General features: G+C 43.5%; 1 protein-coding gene across 4 annotated transcripts in view; it reads right to left on the minus strand.

Annotated features, from left to right (window-relative positions):
- Positions 1-24,726, minus strand: part of NCAM2 (neural cell adhesion molecule 2) — a 1,850,180-nt gene that overhangs the window by 1,223,528 nt on the left and 601,926 nt on the right. For all 4 annotated transcript variants that reach the window (XM_069636393.1, XM_069636392.1, XM_069636394.1 and 1 more), the window contains exon 2: positions 16,769-16,843. In XM_069636393.1, the coding sequence (XP_069492494.1) occupies positions 16,769-16,843 (75 nt within the window). The remainder of the gene's footprint in view (positions 1-16,768; positions 16,844-24,726) is intronic.

Genomic DNA, 24,726 nt, shown 5'->3' on the forward strand with positions numbered 1-24,726 from the left:
AATAAAAATAAAACGGACATGGCCCAATGGTTATTTGGTAACCTGGGCCAAGGGCAAACTATAATCTCACGAGGGCTGTGAGATGACAACTGTAGTAGCTCAAACAGCAATAGTACAACAGTGCAAAATTTCACCCAGGCTAGCCATGAATATATAACACATTGGGCAATAATATAGAAATATGTAGAAATAATATAGAAATGTGCCTAATTATAATCCCAATGAAAACATGCCAACCCTGAGAAGTGTGTGTACCATAATAATGAGGTTTTGCAGCCTTGTTGAGAAGTTCTCATACTGCCTCATTAAGTGTATTGCAGCTCTTCCAAGGAGTGCTTGCACCACACTGTGAAGAGGCAGTGAGATGGCATTGTTATGTTATGTTATGCTAAGTTAAAGGTTCTTGTACCACACACTGTTGCCACCTGTGTGATCTATTGGTGCTCTGGCGGATTTGTAATGCAAAAATGGTGGCAGGGTTTGTTAGTAGGACTGAGCGGGAGAAGAGCAAGAGAGCTGTGAATTGCTGTTGGCCGCATCAGTTCAGAGAAACCACAGCATAGGTGCATTTTCGGTTGGCAGCAGTCATGTGGTGTTGCGTGAGATTTTGTTTTTGGGGTCTTGTGAAGTGCATGTGGTTTGTCGTGCTATGGAGATATAAGGACAATACATTTACTCCCCCCGATGTTCTGACTAAATGTGACCTATATTCATCTCTCTGTTGTTCATTCTACTGTGTAGCAATTACCACCCCAAGGGTTCCTCCAGGAGAGATGTGTTCCCTGTCCCTCAAGATCAATCCATGAGATGCAGGGTTTCTTTCTTCCCCCTTATGCATTTCTTCCAGTGGCGTATTGTAGACATGGCTGACAATTGTTACAGACAACTGAAAATTCAATGTAAGGCTATCAAATTCTTTTCAGCTGCCTTTGATGAGAGCACATATGCAAGTGACACAGGCCAACTCTTAATTTTCAGTATTTCATAACTGGCTTCCCTTGTATCTTGTCATGGCAGGACTACTGGTTTGAACATTTTTAACGCCTTTCAAAAAGTCATTGATTATTTAAATTTTCCATGGGACTCTCTGGTAGGTGTGACCACTGATGGGGCGCCAGAGATGGGTTGGGAGAAAAATGTTTTTTTTGCCTGCTTGAAAAGACACTTGGACAAGAAGGCTGGGCATTAAAAACATTATGACTGCATCATACACCAGGAGGTATTATGGGCAAAACATTTGAAGTTCACAGACGTCATTGACTTCATTTTGAAACATTTTCATTTTATCCGTGCACGCTCTTCAAATCACAGATTGTTTCAGGCGTTTTTAGAAAATGCAAAGGCGGATTATGGTGATGTCCTATATCACACTGATGTTCAATGGCTTAGTCATGGCAATGTTCTGAAGTGAGTCTTTGCTCTACAGCAGAAAATAAATGCATTCCTTGATGAAAAGGGTATGGACACTTCTGTCATGCAAGATATTGACTGGGTAGCTGACTTTGCTTTTCTGACTGACCTGACAGGCCATTTGAATGATTTAAATGTAAAGTTGCAAGGAAGCCAACATCTAGTATCTGACCTGTTTAAGGCAGTTTGTGCCTTCGAAAGAAAGTTAAGACTTCTGACAGGCCAACTTGAGAAAGGGATGCTGGTACAACTCCCTGCATGTGCAGTGGTTTTCCCCCATGACAAGTATGAGGACGGCATGGGCATGTGAATTTCCTGAATGAACTGCAAAATGTTTTTGAGAATGGTTTCACACAATTCAAATCAGAGCGAGCCTCTTTGAATCTTTCTGCAGACCCTTTCTCTGCTGATGTTGACAATGTGCCACCTGAACTTCAACTAGAAGTGATTGAACTTCAGTGCTGTAGTTCCCTCAAAAAGTAAGCACAGAGAGATGCCTTTATAACCTTTATCAGTCTCTGAACACTGCTCAATTCCCCAATCTGTCTAGGGAAGCATTAAAGATGGTATCTATGTTTGAAAGTACTTACATTTGCGAGCAGGTTTTTTCACAAATGAAACAACATAAATCCAGTCTAAGGACAAGACTCACTGACACACATCTCCATGCTATCCTGAGAGTAGAAACAACATCACTGGAGCCCGAGATCCAGAACTTTACAGCTGAGAAACGCTGCAATGTTTCTCACTGATCAAGTATGTCTGGTTCCCTGTACATCTCCCAAAAATATGGTTCATTGTTCAGTTACAGCCGTGCCAGTTGCTGTGCAAAACGGCAGAGCTTGTGCCTTCCAAATCTAAACCAACATAACTTGTGAAATGTTTGAGCGCAGTCTTTTCATCCTGTATAATTTGCATATTTAGTCTAGTGCCAATATGTCCTTTGCAAAGAAAGAAATGATAAAAGTGGAATTGAAAATTTGTACTACAAAATGTAAGTTTGGAATACAAATAAAGACTGGTACACCGCCAAAAAGGTATTCTTTCTCCATGTATCTAATAAAAAATTGTGGGTTGAAAAAGCCTCCCACCGCCCCGCCTCCCGTCACTCCCACAGTTACTTTTCGGCCTACTATAGGCAGCATGTAAGGTACATTTGACCCTCTGCCAAAATCAGTTGTGCAACCCTGCGTTATACTCTGGCCATTCAATGTAATGCTCAAGGCTGTGAGGCAAAAGCCTGTTCAGTGTTATTATATGGGGATGGAGTTTGGGGCTTTATAATGGTGAGATTTTACAAATGTTTCAAAACTCATTTGTTAAAAGGCTTCATGACCTACCTACGCCCCACACAAATGTGTCATAATAGGGAACATAGCCTTGTTTTGTGTCTGACCAATTTTTGGCTCCACAAGCCGTCTTTTTAAAAAATGAAATAATACCTCATTCAAAAGCTTTCCTCTCTCAACTCCTTATTAAAAGACCTTGGTGCAGTGATAGGGCTTCCCTCATACCCTGGATCAGACAGGTCAAGACCACATTATTCAAAGTTATTCTCTTATCTGATACCTTTGACTAGCTCATGAATATGCATATCAACAAACCAATGATTTTAAAAAACGCAGACATATGTGCTTATTTCACTAGCAAGAAAAGTAGTTGAACTAGGGAAATCAGTTAACAAAATGCCCAATGCTATTACACACTGGTCAAAGATCCAACCTTATTTGCTTCAGTCTCCTCATGATGAACATTCTGTGCTACGTATGAAACTCAGGTTCAATTGTTTAGGTTTAAGTCTGATTACTTCCACAGGAGAAGAAGACAAGATTGAGTGAAGCATTTGCCCTTTTTACCCTAGGGTCCCTACATCATCATTGCATATTCTTATTTTTTTGCCCTTGTTATATGCAACTCAACAAAAACAATTGTTACCTGTGTGTCAGTGTTTGGGTATTAGGTGATGTTGGCTAGCTTTGTTGTACCTACTTAGTGCTTCTGAGAAAAATACATTTTGGTCTTTTATTCATTTTCCCTGGGCAGAGCTTCCAGAGAATCCTCAGGAGGTATCTGGTCTCTCTTTTCATGATTTGAATTATCATCAAGATGAACTTGAGAATGTTAACATTGTTTTACATTAAATGCTACATTACTGTAAGTTGTATTATTACATTGCTTTCTGTTTATATTGTTTTGTATGTCTTTATTTATTGTATTCGTAGTTAGCATCAGTCCTTTTATTGTGTTATCACTGAAATAAAGTGTTTACACTGTCTTGAACAATAAAATTAAAAGTGGCTACATTTTTCAAATACAAAGTTTCAACGAGTTTTAAAAATGTGCGTTCTGAATCTGTTTAGAAGCTTTGTGTCTACTATCTCTTTAAATATTGTTTTCCATTATAAATATGTCATAAAGATGTATATTGGCACTTCTAATTCTATCAATATTAAAAGATAGAGTTTGGCAAATATGCAATGACATTTTGAAAGGCCAAAATTAAGCTGCCAACCTGGAGTTTGATTTAATTTAAAAGTCCACATGTTACATTCCATTGGCTTTCCATTGCTCTCTCATGCAGATTCTTGGCTTCTCAAAAATGTGTGTCTGATAGATTTAAAGAGAAATAATCACTATGCCAAACGGGTATATTGAAATGTAAAGAGAAATTAAGTGATAGCCAATTCCACCTTTAATGAGGACTACACATAAAATTGTTGGTGGAGCTGGGTTTGATAGCCTTGGCAGTTACCGTTGTATACCAACACTCTGAATGGTAATGTATCCACAGTTAACAACAATTTGTCATATTCATGAGGCTGCATAATGCATTCATTTCACTTTCATTTTTATTAGCACACTGATCTTCAATATGATTTAATTTTCCTCAATGTTGCTTTGACAGAACAATCAATCTTACATTTCAAATTCTAATTCAAAGGCAATTGCCATAATCAACTGCAAATGTGATATACGTTGACGATATTTATATAGTCACCTGTGGTATGGACCTTATAACCATAGATTTATTCAATGTGGAATTTCCACATCATATCTCATTAAATTAAAAAGAATAGATATTTTACTCTGAAATGTAATCAACAGAATTTAACAAGTTATCTTACGTCAAATAAAAGCTAAAGGCGCAGTGTGAGTTTACACTTATGATCATTTTAATTTTTAGAACTTATCCTGAAAACATAATTGCCTCTAGGTGCTCGCAGGTGCAGAAAACACATGATAGGTTTTACAGATATTTGGCAGGCAGTGGCTCTGATTCAGAATGTGCTAGTAGGACAACAATGGTGAGAGAACTATTACAAATCTCCTGGACAATCATGGGCGATTATGAATGCCATTTTGGTGATGATGGCTGATGCAGTAGTATCAAGAGGATTATTTAAGGTCTCTTTGACTTTGGTGACAGCAGATGCTATTGATAGAAGAGTTGGCGGTCATTGCAGGGGTGTGGTGCTCAATCGCCAATGAGGGAGAATGAGGTGGAATCTGCGTTCTTCAGGTTCAGAGTAAGAAATGTGGAGGTCGGTTCCTGTCCATGTCAATGGCCATGGGTATTTTCCCTGTGAATTTTGAAATACGGGTAGAGGTGAGCAAGGGCATTGTTGCACCCACCTTGATGGCTACCATGGCATGGATTGGAGATAGAGGTGGTGCATCGTTTTGGTAGATACTACTTGCCCTTACTTTTGTTCAGGAAGCGAGAGAAATCAGAATTTTGAGAGAACCATACCACGTTGGCCTTTTTGCTGCATTTTTGCAACATTTGTATGTGATACACGCCATCCATACTGGCCGTTTACACCTCTCCACGCTTCCCCAATGCCCCACTAAACTAAATTTCAACTTAAAACATACCCTTACTCTGAAACCGCTTATAAAAGGCCTCAACATACAGAGTGAAATTACTGCTGTGATATGAGCAGGTAGCGTATTATACACTTTTGTAAGTAGCTTGATCTGAAAGGCCTACATACAGTTCATTTCCATGCTCAAGGTGTGAATTGATTAGATTGGTTTTGGTAATTATTGAACAATGAAAGAATGAGTTATTTTGCAAATCAGTTGGTTCAGCATCATTCCTCATAGTTGTGCCCAAGGTTTATCATGGAGTGCAGACAATGGCTCTGGCGTCTCTGCCGATGTTTGAGATAGGGTAGCGGCTGAGCATTTGACTGGCATTGTACATTGGTTTTGAAGGTTGCTGGTGAAACATATATTCAGGGTTTGGCAGGTGAGAGAAGGAAAGAAATTAGTAGGTAGACCTCTGGATCTTTGTGGTGGAGCTCTGTCTTTTTTTAACTGTAGGTTGATCTATCATTATTTAGGTTGTCAAGGTTGAACCTAAGTAGAGTGGAATACTATCATTTCAGAAAGGAAACCAGAGTGCACAGGACCTATGGACAACATGAATGGATTGGTGGCACTACAGCCATTATAAAGGATTTCAATAGGCAGGTGGAAATGACTTCATTCATGAGTTGAAGTTGATGGAGTTACAGGGCAGGATTGTTGTGGTGGCAAGTGTGAGGAAAAGGATGCATGTGTTGTCCTTTCTCTAATTCTGCCAATGTTATTGTTTGACTGCAAAAGTGATTTAATAGTATTCTTTTATTATCAAAATAGGTGCTTTGGCATTGTTTGATCTAACATGGGGTTGGCATTGGGGTTCCTATTAAATTCCTGAGCGTGGTTTTCTCAAATGTGCTGCACTATCTGTTGACGGGGGGATATTTTGATGCACAAGTTACTTTATTGTGGTATGGCTTTGCCTTGTTGGATCAGGGAACATGATTGACTGAACCAGACCTTGGAAAAAGTGAATGTAAGTAAGGTGCATAGAGGAATAATCTGGTTGTTCGTGTTTTATGGTAAAGGACAGATGCCATTTGAGAGTTTCTGCTTGAAATGTTTTAATGGATTGTTGGTAGAGCAACATACTATTCTAGTGTTGGTGGTGAGGGATAGGGAAACAAGCTGTAGGATCAACTACTCATAAGGGGTGACAGTGTCCTTTTGCTAACCAGTGTGCAGACTGTGTCCTTTACTTTTGGATGGCATTGAACACAGCATATGCATGGATGGTTTTGTGTTTTAATCAGAGTATACGATTCTTGGCTTCAAGGCAGAGGTCATAGGATACAGATTATTTCGCAGAGGATAAGAAAAAGCATTAGAGTCATTATTTGGCAGTGGTGGACACAAACATGTGACAATCTTGAGACATAGAACATGGTCCATTATGAGGCCACTGTTTTGAGTCTGATAACCTCACCTATTACAAGGCTGTCAAAGGGAGCAACAATGACGCATGAATCCATGATGTGATTCAGTTTGTAGGTAGGTATGGTCTTAGTTACATGAATGCCAGGATGGTAGATCTAGACGTTCATGAAAATTCCTCAGGCTCATTTAGTAGAGGTTGAGGACTTTTATAAACAGAGCATGGCTTCTGTGGATGTATTGGGCCTGTTAATGGACTCTCTTATATAGGAGAGGGTCGGCTGAGAGTGTTGTGCATGGGCTGATTTAAGTTTTACATTTTCATTTCAAGGAGAATCATGATTTATGCTACAGCTTTGTTGTTGTCAAGTAATACATTATTATCAGTGAGCTTACCCGCAAATGACTTATTTCATTTAGTTTATAATCAATCAGTTATTTATACCGGAAGAAAAAATCTGAAATCATGACTTCAGTCAATTATTACATTTGAAATATGAATTAATCGGGCAGATAGTCAAATTAACAATGCATTGTTTAAACAAGCCATCAAGCAGTTATTTAGGAATGCAGAAAAAATCAAATGATCATTTAGATATGTGTATTAACAGGTGGTCATAGGGGTTGATTATTGGTTTACTATTTCTACATATTCAGAAACTTGAAGTCATGCTTCGATGAGAGCAATGCCAAAGGGCCTGCTGAATAGGCCAGTGTAGACTAGCTTTCTGTGCAAATGTGTGTCACTGGGCTGACTTATAGCAGTGAGATGTTGTCAGTTTTAAGGAATGGTACCAACCCAATTAGAACTAAAATACTCACTTCTCCACAATATTCATCACACATGTGTGCCCAGACATTAATTAAAGAGTTGGTTGTGAAAATCAATGATTTGCAAATCATGAATTTAGGATATGTTTATGCTGGGATCTTTTATTTTGCTCGATCCAACCCTAGGAAAAGTGCAATATTGAGCCTCTGATCATTGGAGCTACCTCATGGTGCAACAGCTTCTGGACATTTCTGTAGGTTTGTCGCTGCTGAAGTTGTGCAAGTTCAGAGGGCTGATGGGCTGCCATGAAAGTGTGCAGAGCTGCACGTTCAGCTCCCATTCCAAACCAAACGTTCCAGGCATATGAAAATCTATTAACACGCAAGACAGTGAATGTGTGCAGCTGCAGGTGGGTGGAAATTGAAAGTGGGACCAATAAATGCAGTGGTTTTTTTAGTAGTTTTAGAAGTGTAGATATGCCCAGGTGTAGGGCATGCGTGATATTGTGTAACAGTAGGGAAAATATAGTGTACAAAAATGATGATGTAGCCACCGGGCCTGTGTGTGTGAAATACTGAAGCACTGCCATATTGGAAGTGAGTCCTAGCAGTTTGCTTTCCCTGTTGGAAGTGGCAGCACGGTACGATGAATAGTTTGAAACATCTCCCCTTTGCAAGCCTCAGCAGTGGAGCTGAGAATAGTGGAATTCACTCTGAACAGATAAAAGTTTAGTTGTATCAAGGTATATGCCTGCAACACCAGAATGGAATCTGAATGGAAGAGCAAGGGAAGGGATGCGCCTGTCACAAAGGACAAACCCATGGGAGTCAGGGTAGATGTATCATGCTGCCAAAATGCTCAGTCTAGATTTAGGGCACTAGCGCCCCTCCCCCCCCCAAAATAATGGTAATCACATTTGAACTGCCAGATGACTGTAAAACACAGTACCTAAATCCATCAGAATTTGATTCATTAGAGTAGTTGTTGATAGAGGCAGAAGGTGCTTGGGGGATGGGGAGCTGATGAGGGGGAGCGAGGAGTGAAACATCCCGTGATTTGTGATATGAGGAGCAAGAGGTGATACCAACAAATCTGGAGCAGAACAGGGGAGGCATGGTGAGGGTGCCTGCATTGTTGTCAAAACGGCTCAAAGCCACAGGTGGGGATTCACAAACTTCTTACTCCATGGAGCACTGTCTGTTATCTACAAAAAGAAGTTTGGTTCCTTAAAGGTGCCAACCACACATGGGTATCCTATATAGTGGTTAAGTAATACGAGAGTACTCAAAAAATACACATTGTATTAGTCATACATACAAAGTCAATAAAAAAATCATCATAAAAATGATCATATCACATAAAACAATCAATCAACCTTAAAACAACACAAGTGAATCAACCTAAGTGGGTTCTATTCATAAATGCGATCTTGGGTCAAACCCGTGTAGTCTAATCACACTGAGATCCCTTAGCCTTAGATGTTAATGGCTATTGCGTATTTTGAATTTGTTGATTCAAGGGTGCCTGCATGCCTGGTATCAAGAGAAGAGTACCATTATTCCAATGAGCCAATATGACCTTAGAGATATCCACTAAGCTCACGTTAATGACTGAGCACACCACACTACTAAGCTAATGAGGAGGTTTACATTCCAGGTAATCTGCCAATATGAGGGCAGGCATAGATTAGAATGAGGCCAATCGATCAAGGGACTATAGGGGACTGGTAGTATGTATGCAGGTGGTACCCAATGAGGGTGGGGGATTTTCACTGTATATTGTTTGTGCCATGAGTTATGATTCTGTTCCTTAAAACCTCATGTTTGCTTTGAACTAACAGATAACTCTGGGGCAGATTGGTTCTACAGGACTTTCTGTCACCCTTTTCCTTTTTGCATACAAAATAAATGTTGTTTTCCCTGCAGAGAGGTGCACCAAGCCTTTTTTCCTTAGAGGAGTGTTTTTATTGCCTGTTTGTCTGGAGGTCTTACCGTAACAATTTGGTGACCCCGACATGACCCCAGACCCAGCGCAGTGATGGAGGATTCCCAACCACACATCCACAGGATCCGTGTCTACCTGCTGTAGCCAGATCCCTTTGCACAAACTGGTGAGGTTTACAGGAATTCCTGTCTGCTTTTTGGAGCGCAGTGGTGCTCAAGGATTGTGCAGGCCGTTCATGGGAACTCGTGACGGAGAAACTCAGGAGAGCATGTAGATGTAAGCGCACCTTTGCAGGAAAAAACAATATGGGGAAGGGATTTGAGAGTATTGAGAAGTGAGTGTGTGTGTGGTGAAGTGGATGTTGAGTGGCAACTCCATGTTGGATTAGGTATTTATCTTTTATTTTATGATGTAAAAACATAAGAGAGTAATGAGATTCTCTCTGTTTGGGGGGGAAAATGCAGCACCACAGATAGGCGCAAGAACGTACAGTCATTTTTGTGTGGTTTTATTGGTGTTTTTATTGTTGTGGTGTGGACCAAGTTGGGGTCCAGTTTTGTTGTATATCATTTCTTTTTTAAACAACAGTAAGTTGTATATGGTTTTTGTGGGAGTGTGGGGATTGTAGTGGTGTGGGGAATATGGGGATGGTAGTGGTGTGGGGAGTATGAGGTGTGTGTGATGAGTGATGAGTGGGGTGGGGGACATAAATGGGAAAAGGCTGGGGGAGGAGTTTTAAGGCACCATTGTATAAGAGCCTGGGCTGATTAAGAAGGTTTTGATTAAGAAGGTAGGGTCCATTAGAATAGAGCTGTCAACTGCATTGGAGTATATGTGTACGGCCCTACCTCTGTAACAGGAATACAAATTTGAAGTATCATCAGGAGTGGGTGGCAGAGACGAGAGGGGGATTCTATATATATCATTTCTTTTTTAAACAACAGTAAGGTATGTATGGTTTTTGTGGGAGTGTCAGGATTGTAATGGTGTGGGGAATATGGGGATGGTAGTGGTGTGGGGAGTATGAGGTGTGTGTGATGAGTAATGAGTGGGGAGGGGGACACAAATTGGAAAAGGCTGGGGAGGAGTGTTAAGGCACCATTGGATCAGAGCCTGGGCTGATTAAGAAGGTTGTGATAAAGAAGGTAGGGCCCATTAGAACGGAGCTGTCAACTGTGTAGGTGTATCTGTGTATGGCCCTACCTCTGTAACAGGAATAAATTTTCAAGTATCATGAGGAGTGGGTGCCTGAGATGAGAGGGGACTTCTATAAGCCATGGGCAAAACAGGGAACAAACAACAGGGATGTTTTGTGCCATATGTACATGTTTTAGCAGCCAGATATAAGTAATTGAAGAACACAAAGGGGGTCCTAGAACTGTGGAGAATGGCAGAGGATTTGGAGGATATTCCACCTGACCCAAACGAATGGTAGGTGGACACTGGTAACATGTGCCCAGTGTCCACCTACACCCATTATGAAAAAATGCACATGGGTGCACCCCCCACCAAGCACAGTACCCACAGTGCAGCCTCCCACAGCAGGGTGTAATCCCACCCTGCAGTGACAGGGTGCAAAAATCCTGTGTATGTCCCACTACCCACCGCTGTCCCCCTCTTCCCTCTTTGCCTGCCCAGTATGAGAATATAACAGACATAATAGCATCTGCAGCCGCTCACGCTCAAGTGCATAGGGAACCAGAGTAAAGACCACAGAATTATTTGGAGGAGGCCTTACGGAAGACCGAGGAAGAGTTAGCTATGCTGATTTTGGACAGAGGGGATTGGCATAGAGCCCCTGTTGGAACGGATGGTGAGCAGGGGAAATTTTGCTCAGACTTGACAGTACAGCAATTCGGGACGTGCATGTAGAGACCGGAGGTAAGGGACTATCCTCCGAAAGGGCAGCATAGAGGACAGTCCCAGGAAGGGGGTGATGCTGATGGAGCGGCTGTTGTGGAAGAGGAAGAGTGGTACACAGAGGAGGAACAGGGGGAGGATGTGACCCAGCCCATGATATCACCACAAGTGGAAATCTTGTGGGGGCCCAGGTTGAGTTTGCCCATAGATGCATGGGCGGGTGGGGGGGCACAGCAGAAAGACTGGTAGGGACTCAGTTCCCATTGTTACACAAAGGCCCGGGGAAAGGCACAATGTATACCCTGGCCACACATGGATAGGAATAATGTGATTACGTTGCTACCTGATAAATTACATTTGGGTAAAGGCAGGGTATCCCAGGGTACAGATAGGGGATGGCAGCCACGATGGAACAAACATCTTTCACTGCAGGGCCCAAGTTTGGGCAGTGCTGCAGAGTACAAACCACAACACACAAGATATGCAGTCCATAATTGTGCAGCTCCTAAGGTGAGTATCCAAGAGGTTCGGTGGTTAAAAGGATTTTGGGGAGGCAGGGAGCAATTTGGAGGAATGGGCCAGAGAGGTAGGAATATGACACAGTTTTGGACCTATGGGAGGATGGATCAATTTTAATTGGAATGTAGGAGCAGACAAGTGGCTGCATATCATCTGTGCATGCCAAAATACGCACAAGGAGGGCAAATGCCCTATTCACAGCCAGCTGTCATAGCACCTCCTGTTGCCCTATTTGGAGTGCTGCCCTCAGTCTACCCCTACCTGTTGCCCAAACAGTGTATCCACAACTGTCCCCTCCAGCATCCAACATAGCGCCCACATATGCACATGCCATACATCAGGCATCACCACATGCCCCTTAAGTACTGAATAATAATGCAGTGCCCCATGGGTAGACAGTGTGCTTGGGTAGACTAAGTTTACATTCCCAGGGACAAACAGCTAGCCCACAGAGGACTAGAGCATGTCCAGTCCTGTCAGTTAGGGACAATCCAGAAGAGGAGACATTGGTGGGCGGATAGGAAATAAATCATTAATGTTTATGGTAGATTCCGGAGCAACAAAGTCATGTATCAGGGAGGGGCATTTCTCCTTATCAGGTGAAGTAATGGACACACAAGTTTTATCTGCGGTGACAAAACTGGTTGCATTTACAGACGAATTTCCCATCAGGGTAGGCGGCAGAGAAGTACGAGCCCTACTGTTATTTTCAACGGAATCGCCCGTGGATCTGTTGGGGAGGGATGTGCTAAGTAAATTAAACATGACAATATCATTCACGTAGGAAGGTGTAGTCCTTTCGACCCCTGGTATATGCTGCATAAGGGCATTATTTAATGTGCAAGCATTGGGAATTGAGGGAGTATCACGAGGTGTACCGGTTCACCTAGACCTATTCCTATATGGGGTCACAGTTCTGCCCAATGCAGTGCCAGGTGTGTTTGGAAGGCCGCAGAGGGTACCATCTGATTTTTTGCTTCAACCAGCCTTGCTCCAAGACCACGAAGCGGGCATGACCATTACACTAGATCTGGAAGAGGTGATGGTTGCAGGAGACAGAATTGTGCTGATAGGGACTGTTGCGGAAGGAGGAGAGAGGCGCGCAGTCCTATGTATTGACCCATACCAACCGTTGCGAGAGGTATCATATAGTCAACTGTTCAAGGATGCCACCAATTATGGGGAAATGATATTGAAAGTATGTGTCCCATGCAAAATAATGATTCAATATTGCAATGTCCCATATCCCATCATGCTAGCTGGCAGTCTTCCAATGTTCACCCTGGATGACTTGGTGCAAATATCAGACTGCCTATGGATAAGTAGTTCCCATGATGTAGGGCTGTTAAAGAGTGTGGCAGAGGTACATACTACCCTTAAACCAGGAGCTAATTAGCCTGAGTAAAGCAGTAACCATTATCTAAGGAGGCAGATGAAGGAATATTCAACACCTTTAGAGCTGTATTGCACCAGGGCATTATTGTGCCCTCAGAGTAGCCAGGCAACATGGCCATATACCAGGTCAAGAAATCCAAGGGGTCCAGTTGGAAGATGTGTACAATTATAGGTTCCACACACGGCAGTGTCCACCATCCAAATGATCAAATTATAGGGACAGAAACCCCAGGAAGAGTTATGGAAAAAAAGGGATTATGCAATCACCAACTAATCTTATCTGGAAACAGGTCACCAAAGGTAAAGTAGGTATGCCCTGAGAATTAATAATGGTTGCCTCTGAAATGCTACATCACCCCTAATACATGTCTAAACAACATATTGCCACAGGCATCCAAGAGGACTAGTTCATACTGAACCTGCAGGAACTGTTAAATGTATTTGCTGTTAACTACTTGCCACATGTACAATACCAGACAAACATGGCGAACACTGCGTGGCACACTACCCTGCACCAGCGGGACATTCCGTGAACTCAATATGTAGATTTCGCAGACATGGGGGAGAGGTATAACACGTACATGTATCTAATTGTCAATGTGTGCCCGTTCTCCCGATGGTTTAAGCAGGGCCATGCTCACACCCAGGCGCCAAGTTTGCAGCCAAATTTCTAGTGCAAGTAGTCTTTCCCTGCTGTAATATGTGGGAAGTGCTTACATTCGACAATGGAATTCACTTCTTCAATTAGTTATTCATAGAAATTGCAGCATTGTTAGGCATTTGCATAAGATGTGTTCTATTCATTACACCAAGGCCAACAGAATAGTGCAGAGAATGAATGTGCTTCTTAAGGGGAAATTATCAAAATTGTGTGTGACCTTAAAAATAACTGGGTCTGCTGTTTGCCACTGGCCTTGTTCCGCTTGAGAACAAAACCCTGCAAAGAACATCATGTCTTGCTAGATTGTGACGAGGAGGAGAATGCACATGCCACTTTCACCTACATGCAGTGCATCTCATGCTCACAGGGCTGCAAATGTATTAGGGGAGGAGTTTACAGGATACTTGCGTCAGTTAACCAGATGCATAAAAGCTCTCTCTCGACAAATTGCACCAAGGAGAGATGATCCAAAGGCTGATTTGGTGTCCAACAGAGTAATTTTAGCACCACTGCAGATGTTGCCATAAGATTCTAAGTTAGAAATGTCATCCTCCATTGGAGTCAACCAAGGTTTAACATCCCGTTTACTGTGGTTTACACCACCGTGATCACAGTGAAGATAAAGAAGTCACTGTATTGGGTGCAACTTTATGATGTCCGGAAGGCTCCTCATACATCCTCATACATCCACTTCCTCTGGAAGGCCCCCTTTTATCTTGTTTTCCTTGCAAAGAGGTGCACCAAGTCTTTTTCCTAAGAGGAGTGTTTATATTGTGTTTTTATTGTCTGATTGTCTGGAGGTCTTACCTTACAAGTGCCATGCTGCCAGTTCTGAACGTGATGTCAAAGTGCTAATGTCAATGAGTGGGGGACTTGAAGGTAATGTGGGGTGAGAGTGAGCAGGGAACAGGCAAACTCTTGCAAAGTTTGGCTAACAAGAGAAGTGTCTAGGTCTAAACAAAATAACAAGGGGGGTCCTGGGAGTCCCTCTGCCAGACATTAGTCCTGGTTATGAGAGACCTACCCAGACCCCCCTTGTTATTTGCATATTTCAAGTAACTTTGGGTCTCACCCTCAGTTACTAGGGGAATACAGACGTGGACCCCATGCTCACTATTCTTAGAGAGGCACAGCTAGACCCTACTGAAGAGGTTCAACCAGACCCAGGCATGTGTCTGGGATTGCTGCTGGTACTCGTTTTCAGAGGAAAATTGCCTAGCATTTCGGTGCTGGACTGCCCAGGGCAGGACAAAGACTGATATATTTAGGATATTTCTCCTCTGTGAAAAATAGTGAACTAAAGGCTCTGGGTAAGGCTCTTGTAACCAGGACTCATGTCTGACAGAGAGTCTCCCAGGACCCCCCTTGTTGTTTTCATATTTCAAGTAACTTTGGGTCTCACCCTCAGTTACTAGGGAATCCAGACGTGAACCCCTTGCTCACTATTCTTAGAGAGGCACATTTACACCCTACTGATGAGGTTCAACCAGACCGAGGCACATGCCTGGGGTTGCTGCTGGCACTCTTGTTCAGAGGAGAATTGCCTAGCATTTCAGTGCTGGACTGCCCAGGGCAGGACAAAGACTGATATGTTTAGGATATTTCTCCTCTGTGAAAGATAGTGAGCTAAAGACTCTGGGTAAGGCTCTTGTAACCGGGACTCATGTCTGGCAGAGAGTCTGCCAGGACCCCCCTTGTCATTTGCATCGGTCTAAGCAAAAGCCTTTTTCCTTTTGGCAAATTGCTTTTTTGCTACAAAAAGTGTGTGTCTTCCAGTTTTTGTAAATTAGTAACTTGTGAATTGCTTCTTTTTTAACAGGTCAATCGATTTTTGCAAAGTTAGTTTTCATTTAACAGTTTACCCTTAAAGTGAATGTCAGACTGAACACAGCAAAGTAACTTTTGGACAAATATTAATTGAGACAGTTCTACAATAATCAAGTATTCACTATTTCAATATGTTTCAATGCATTATCAAATAAGCAGTAGTGTGATTGATTATTTGCCAACTCAATATATGTTGCAGAAAAATAAACACACTAGTTCATGTTGACAACATTCAAGGAAACGTGCATTGTACTTTAAAATAGTGTTATAGTCCTAAAAGCAACGCTGGAAGTTTTACAAGACAGAAATGTTAGTTGCGGCATGGAGAGCAGGGGTGGACTGGCCTGTTGGGAACTCTGGAGCTTTCCTCGTAGGCCTCTTCATCCTGGGCCTCTTATTTGAGGTATTTCCACATGGTCCCATAGGAAAAGGGGTGGGTTTGCTTAAAATGTGGAATATGGGGCCACTTTGAAAAACATGTCCAGGTCCCCTTTTGAGTCGCAGTCCACCCCTGGAGAGAAGGAAGTGGAACCTAAATTTTATGTCATGTTTATTGATTGCTATCACCTGCTTTCGTAATGAAGTGCTGCCTGGTATTTCGAGCAGAGTACAGCATTATATCCAGATATTGTGAACACAGTTATACACATCCTTCTGTGGAAGTAAACCAAATATGTATTTCAAACGTATATATTTGAATGTGGTTTTTGATCTTATGAATCCGTAACATTCAGATCAGGTAAGATGGAATGGGCCTCATTACAAGGTTGGTGGAAATTCGGCAGTAAATCCACCAAATTACTGCCATGGTCGATAAATGTTACCGCCACTTGGTCCCTGTGGAGTTATCACGTCAATTGGACTCCATGGGGCTTTTTGGTGGATTTACTGTGGTGGGATCACTGCACACAAATCTGCTGACTTATGGAAGTAAAGGTACATTTTTACCTCCATCTTTTCGCTGGAGGTACATCTTCCACCCTACCGCAAACTCTTAGCACAGTGGTGCTTTAATGCGGCAGAAAAGTGGCAGTAACCAAATGACTTCCACTTCACTACAGTTTTTAGTACTTGCAACGAGGAGGCCCAAGTCTTTTTAAAATATGAAACTTGTGAGGCAACGCTGTTAAAAAACATACCTGTACATGTGAAAAACTTTGACTCTCCCACGCTCAGCTCTACCTTTATAAGCGAAATCGTGACTTGCAGAAGAGCTGAAACACATAATATATAATAATTATTCATTGTTATAAAACAATATGTAAAAGCATAAAAAAGAAAACATTATCACCGTCATTGACAAGTTGTGCTGTAAAAGCATTAATTTGCTCTACAATGCACCGAGTAATATGGCAAAATGCTACAACAAAACTAACATAGGCCACATTAACACAACTGTTTTTTATTTTTTTATTTCTTGAAGTCAGGTATACTCTCAAAAATATGATAATCTTTAAGTCATAAGGAATGTTCTTTTAAGAAATGCAGAGATTCATTGACGATAATTTAGCATTACTGCCAAAATCCAGGAGTGGTGTCTGCAGTTATGTACCAAGATGTCCATCCAATAGTCCTGGGCAAGGCAAGTGTGCATAGCAAGGGCTCAGGGTTATAGCTGCCCCTATATTGCCCTTGACTGGGAGTAATGAAGAAGCTATTTGCACTAGGCTGGAGAAGAAGTAAGAGGCGAGGACTCAAATTGCTTTTCAAATGCCTTTCTAACAAACATTTGAGTCATTGCCTTGTACTTGTACTAGTGCAAATAGTTTCAATACTCTCAGCGAAGGGCAATACAGGGGAAGGTATGACCCTGAGCATGTCAGCCCTGCACAAAGGAAAGCATAATTAGTGGCCTGCAGGTGGCCGTTCCTGTTCTGTTTGTACGCTATGGCCACATCATGCAGCAGCGTAGGCATGAGTGGATCATAGGGCAGGCAGTATCTGGGGAATTGAGGGGCTGATGGTAAGATGAGAGAGTTAGGTCGGTGCAGGGTAGCTAAGGGCACATAACATGGCTCATAGAATCCTGGAAGACATTATCGCTCCTGGCTACACCTGGGATTAATACCAGAAAGGCCTGCATTCTGTTTGGTTTTCATGCCTATCGCAATGTTGTAACGCACAAAGAAAGTGTGCATATCATTGATAATAAAGTGGTGCCTAATGTCAGTCCTTAAGGTGCCGGTAAGGATGCCCAATCACTATATAAATACTTCCATGTGTATATTATAAGAAAATGTAATTTGTATGTATATCCTAAAAAACGTTGGCTGAATCAGGCCTCTGAAGACTGGAGTTTGAGACCGTATTTTGGGCCTCATTCTGACCCTGCCGGTATCCTGGCGGTAGAGCCGCAGGATAACGGCAAATGTAGACACTGTTTCCTGCACTTGGTCCGGCGGCTTTACCAGTGAATTCCGAAAGCTGGCGTGACGGTGTAAATCCCAATTCATGGAGTCCCATAGGACTGCATGCCGGTGCTGGTAATGAGGGTTCTTTTGCTGATAAGGCACCTGCCTTACCTCCAGCTTTTAGCTGGAGATAAGGAAGTGCTCCACCGACAAACCCATAGTCAGCTGTTCCAATAAAGTGCTGGTATACATGAATACTGACACTTTTTTACAAGATTGGCAGACTTAGAATTAGGCACATTGTATTCTTAATCTCCAAATGCTATATTTGTGACACATAAGGAAAACACATTTAATTGTAATATTACTAAAATGCTGATACATAACGTTCATCTTCGTGCACTACATGTGAAGAGAGCCACTGTGAGAATACAGTTTTGATATAATGTAATGGCTCAATGAATGACATGTTCTGCATCGTGGAGATGGTGGTGGTTAGGGTGTGGTAGCATCATTACGTCTTCCTTTAACCACACAGAAACACAACACAAAAGTGGAAAAACATTTGGTTTACAATATATAAAAGCAAAAACTGGCCACCCCCTCGCCAGTTTAGGTGAACAAACATCTACATAATGACTGAAGAAATTACATAGTTTAAAATATGGCACAAACTTTCAAAATTGCAGAACAGATTATTGACACCAGACCCCCTCTATCCTGCTGCTAGAAGACCAGCCAAAGCTCTCTCTAACCTTCAGCCTCATTATGAGTCCGACGGGTTGCCACCGGGCTTATAACACTTTTCCAGCACCTGATATCCTGGTGCCACCATGTCATTACAAGTTCTAGCAGTTCGGGAAGTCAGGCGCTGGAAAATGTTGTTCCCCATTCCCATTGCCCTAACAAACTCACCTATACAAGATGCATGAATGCTGGGAATGACTGTTGTACCAATGTACCACTCCCCAACCACAAATGACCTTTAGCAGTATGCATGACAAAGGCAGATCATAACATGTCACATGGGGTCTACATTCACACAGACACAGCCTCCTCACCATCAGGCATGCCTCATGGGTGAATCGGCTGACAGTGCTGGCATTTTAGGAATGTGGCATATGTTGCAATGGAGAGTTATGGTTGAGCAGCCTACATGTGTGATTTTCCATGACATTGTTATCTAGTACACATTTGTAATAACGTTTCTTCCATTATATTCTGATATTGGTAATATGGGTGGCTTTTTATGGCTAACTGAGGCCATGTGCTAGCCTGCAGAATTACAATTCCCCATCTCCAGTACTTATCTGTGGGTTGTGTGTTGATATCCTTAGTGCATGGCACATCAGTCATTGTGTATGACACTTTTGGACATGCGTACACTAATGGCAAGGACAGGACTGGGGGTGGGAGGGTGCCGCATGTCAGCATATGGCACACATCCGTAGCTTACAGCTCACAGTGTGCCAAGTCATTAAGTCAGATGTACATGTGCCATGGCATGTTGTGTCTGTCTGCACTGTGATGTACATGTGCATGTTTATCAAGAAACACATCACTCAAACTGTCTTTCTTGGTCCATGTGAAGGTGATGATGCAGCGGATACGGAGGAGAAGGAGGAGGAAGAAGAGCAACTAGTTTGTCAGTCCACCAGTGGATGCTGTAGTGTCGTTAGCCGGGAAAATCCACAACTGTTGCAGGTGATTATCAGTCGTGCTCCTGCCTCTTCAGACTCTTCTGACTCTGCTAATTTGTATGCAGAACAAGAAGTGGATGTCTCACAGAGAGAGAAGGTGAGTGCCCAATGGGCAGATCAGAAGGGGCTGTTGAGTCTGTAGTGGTGCAGCAGGCTTCACATGGTCAGTCATTGGTGAGCACCACATCTGTGGTGGTTACGGCTGCAAGACCCCCCTCCGAAGAGTTGGTATTAGGTTTTGGGGCTGATATCCAATGGAGGGTTGAAGGCATCCAGCCAATGACAGGGGCACCGTAGCCATGGGACTGATCACTTGCATCACACTGCCATGGTTCCTGCACATGTGGTGGATGTGTGCATGCTGGAGAGACAGAGTGGGAGCAGCAAATGTTGCATGCAGCCATCGAGCAATGCGATATGTTGAGTCGTATTGCAGAGGGCATGGATTGCCTGGTCAAGAACACGTCCACACCAGAGGCCCGGGATGCACAATGGCTGCAAGACATGTTGTGCTCAAGTCACTCCCACAGACTGGGTTTGGCGGCCGACATCAAGGGCCGATGGGCTGATCTAAAGTGTCTGCTGGAGTCCCTGCACGCAGATCCTAGGGCACATAGAGAGTCCCTGAGAAATTAGATTTTGGCATGTGGTAGATCCAATCGAATCGGCATGAGATGGAGAGATTGAGTGCTTCACTGCATGATGAACTCTCAGCCACAAGGACACAGCTAAACAATGAGATGGGTGCCTTGAGCAGACACGGTCCCAGCAACTTGATGCGTCATGAGTGAGTGCACATACAGACACTGTGGCCACTCGGTATGAATCGAATCGTGACCACACCAAATTTCTGGTGCTAGTGCAAACATCTGTGTCATGGCTGCCCTGGCCAATGAAGACCAGCCCTTGGCACTGCATGGACTGGATCCACTGCCACCACCACCTGCAGATCCACCGCAGGATGGTGGGCCCAGCACACCCATGCCTTCTCAACCACCTTTGCTGGGATTTTTGTAATTTATTTAAATTTTAGTTTTTGTTTTTTGTGTTCCACTCATGTAGACATGGACACACACCCTCTCCCTCTCCCCTCCAGTGTGGCATTTTTTTATCCCCAGTCCAGTTCTGATTTTTATTTTGTTTGCCCCCTTGAACGGGATGGACACATTTTTCTTATTTATTTTTCCCTTATCTAGGATTGAGGTCTGTATTGTTTTTTCCCCTGTCCGATATGGAATGTTTTATTTTTGTGCAGGCCTTAAAATATGTGCTGTTGCCCTCTCAACAGAATAAGGAATGCAGTACTAGAGATACAGCCATGCACAGTGTTGTGAACTGGCATGGTTGACTTGGACACAACAGGATGACTTGTGTAGGTAACAATGGGTTGATGGCCTTTTTACACATTTGTGCAATTTGCATGATGTGCAACTATGGCTGGTGACATACAGTGTCCCATGCTGTTACAGTGATCCTGATTGCCCCAGTGACTGAACTCTAAAGGAGGTCCATTCACCTCGCCGGTCGCCATTCTCTCTGCCAGGCACTGGTCCTCAAGTCACAAATGTGGAGGCACAGTTTCCGCTGGAGGTAAATCACATCAGGGCAGCACAGTTAGCATATAAGGATGACTGTCTATCGTGTAATATTTATTTTAGTGGTCACAGTGCAGATGTGTGTTTTTCCACGTGCATGTGTGTGTTTGTACCCTTCCACATCAATGCATGTGCATTGTTTTTGAGGTTGTACTTCCACAACATACAGCCAAATAATGGGAATGTGCAGCACTTGTCACACTTGAGCCATTGGCTGAGGATCATTTACGTCCTGCATTCTCTGCATCTGGACTGTGTTTTTGGTTGGTCACCACTTACCTCACTGACCATTATTATGTCTTATTCATGCCACCATTCTCCCCACCCTGCCTCAAGAGTCCTATGGAGCCCTGCAGTTGACCTCCCTCTCCACACTGCTCTTTGGCCTGTGCCAAAGATTACTCCACAAGGTATCCCTTCAAATGACCTGCCCTGCTACAATTCCACGACTTGCATACACGTCCATTGTCAGGTCTGTACATAATCCTTGACTGCGCCCCTTAATGTCATTGCCTCTGGTAACACAGATCTGGCCATTTGTCTCCATTGCCTCCACAGAACAGGTTTGGCACACTTGGTATCTAGGTTTGTACTGGTTTACGCATGTGTACCCCTGAAAGACATTACCTGTGTTCCCCAATTGAGTCACTTGTTGTTCATTGTTGTTTTCTGTATGTTCTCTCCACCTGGATGTATTGCATGAGTTTGTTTAGGCATTGTGTGTTGTTCAAATCCAGTACATGCATGTGGTACATTGGCCACTGCCCCTAGTTTCTATTCATCTGTTGTCCCTATAGGTGTTGCCAATGCACCCTATTATCCCTGAACAATTACTGGGACTGTCTTGTCAAGGACGCATGGTCAGTTGGATTGTGAGGCAACAACTGGGTATTTTTCTCATGTCCATTTACTGTGTGCCCAACAGGAGGGGTGTGGTTGGTGCAGGGTCTGGAGATCTGGTTGAAATTACTTTTTTATGCGGATGTTGCGGACATGGGTGATTTTCTGGTTTACATTCCATGGTGGGTTGCACATGTTTTTGTGATGAGGAGCTGATGATTGCCCTTCCACAGGTGGCCTTTGTTTCACAGTCTGCCCATCCCCCTTACCCACTATTGTCCTTCCTCACACCCAGTATGTCCTATTTTTCCCTCTATGTGCCTTCCAGACTCTCAGACCATGAGGCATTTTCCCAGTCTTTCTGTCTCTGTCTTCCTCTCTTCACCACCTTCTCTCTGTCCTTAGTCACCATGACGGCCAGTCTCCTCCTTGCACAACAATTACCCTATCCCTCTCTCTCTCGCTCTCTGCACTCCGCAGGTACAATTTCACCACTCTGTGTCCTGTCTCCCTCTTGCCCTCTGTCATTCTACACATCGGCTCCCACATTTATACTTCCACTCTCCAAACCGTTGCCTCATTGCACAGTGTCCTTTTCATCCCCTGCATCCATGGGTGACCCAAAGGCGCATGTGACACCTGACAGTGGATGTGTGGAACCTTTATGCCTGCAATCAATTACCTCACTTGAGGCCGCATCCTGGGGCTGACTGACACTGGTTTCCAGAGTGCATGTCGTGCTGTGCTTGAAATCAGTTTGCTTCACAGCCGGTGATTTCTCTGTTGATGAGTTTTAACGTCATCCGATTGATCATTGCTCATGCTCTGTTATTTGTACTTCTGAATGTTGACATTGGGTGGTCCCTGGAAGTTGCCTTTTTCCATATGGGAGTTGTCAAGGCTGTCCAGTTTCTTTAATTTAATGCAATGCATGTCTTTGGTAGATTAGAATGTTGGTTCAGGGGTGATGCTGTGGATGCAAGACAGGTGGGTACCTTGTGCAGGTAAGTTGAAGGCACACAGGGGGGCACAGGTTGTGGTGTTGTTGGTGGCAGGGAGTCTGGCACTGTGTGGGGTGTTTGTTTTGCTTTGGACTGAGATTAGCAAGTCTGACTTGATGGGTGTGGGGACACATGGTGATGTTAGCTGTTGAGTCTGTGCATGCTGTTTTTGCATGGCAATCAGGGGGTCTCTGGTTGTTGGGTCGTTTTGTGAGGGAGGATGCCACTGTGGGATGTTTAGTGTTGAGTTATCCTGAGGTGAGCATGTCTGGCTGCATGGGTGCAGGGACACATGGAGATGGCAGTCTGGCAAGTGATTGCTTTCAGGTTTTGCATGTGTCTTGCATGCCACATGGCATCCTGTTCACTCAGCGTTTCATTGCATTTCTAGCTATGCTGGCAGTCCTCTCATGGTACGTCTACTCAGGGGGTGCTGTCCCAAGACACATCCACACACAGAACAGCATTGCAGCCCATTTGGTGATGCCAGGATCACCACAGACACCAGGCACACACCATTGGCCTGGTGTTGTTGTTTGTCATGAGGACATGTACCATGTACAGTAAACCGGCAGATAGTTTTCTATCTGTTGAGAGCTGCTCTGTGCATCTCAACACTCCCTTCAGTTACCAGCAAACTGGTCCCGTTCAGTCCAGTTCCTATGAGCTCTGCCTTCCCTTCCTCTTGCCGTTTCCCTGCTCCCTTTTGTGTGTCAGTCTCCTTGACCTCCATTTTCTCATTCCTTTCTCTTGTCTGCGTGTCTCTTTTATGCCAGTTGCCTGTGTGCCCTGCTTTTCTGTATGACTTTTGCCTCTTTACCAGCTGCCTTCTGCCTGATACTATCATCACTGCATTGATGAGATGTTTGCATTCTGTGGTCTTGCAATTTCCATCATCTGCTCCCCTGCCCTGCCAGCGTTTAGTGCACTTTCCTGATGCTGTGGTAATCAGAGGATGTCATATCATGGCATTGATAGTGATTGCAAGGAGATCCTGGGTTTCTGACCTCTCAGTGATCTCTATTTGGGAGTCCTCTCACTGTCATTTGGACTCCAGCAGGATCAGCGTGTTCACAATGTACCCTCACCAGAACGAGAGGTTAGTGGTATCTGGTCCTTCACTGCATGGCACTCAGGGGGCAGGCAGGTTATGTTTTGTGGGTGGGACATGTCTGACTGTGTGTGTTTTCTTACTTGCATTGGCCTGGGGTGAGTGTTTCTGGCTGCCTAGGTGCAAAGACACATGTTGATGGGTGGCTGTTGATTTCTTGCTTGCATTTGTTGCAAGGCACTCAGGGGGACACACGTTGGAGGGTGCATGAATGTGTTACCTGCTCTGATCTTGTGCTGTTTTTGTGTACTGGGAAATTCTGCATGCAAAGATGATTTCTGGTATTGTGGAGAACAGTGCTGTCAGATGCCTGCAAGTGACACATCAGCAGTCTAGGCTGGTTTGTGAGACTACCAAGGGGAGGAGAAATTCATTCCAGGCTGTTGCTGCATTAGGCTCACAAGGTGAAGCGCATGAGGTGAGATGTGCATCTATCTTGTAGTGACCCTGTCATTGTTGCATTATGTTTGACTATTTGGATGTAGATGGGAATTTTGTG

Source organism: Ambystoma mexicanum, chromosome 7p (genome assembly GCF_040938575.1).
Source record: "Ambystoma mexicanum isolate Mex_15411 chromosome 7p, UKY_AmexF1_1, whole genome shotgun sequence".
NCBI classification, from domain to species: Eukaryota; Metazoa; Chordata; class Amphibia; order Caudata; family Ambystomatidae; genus Ambystoma; species Ambystoma mexicanum.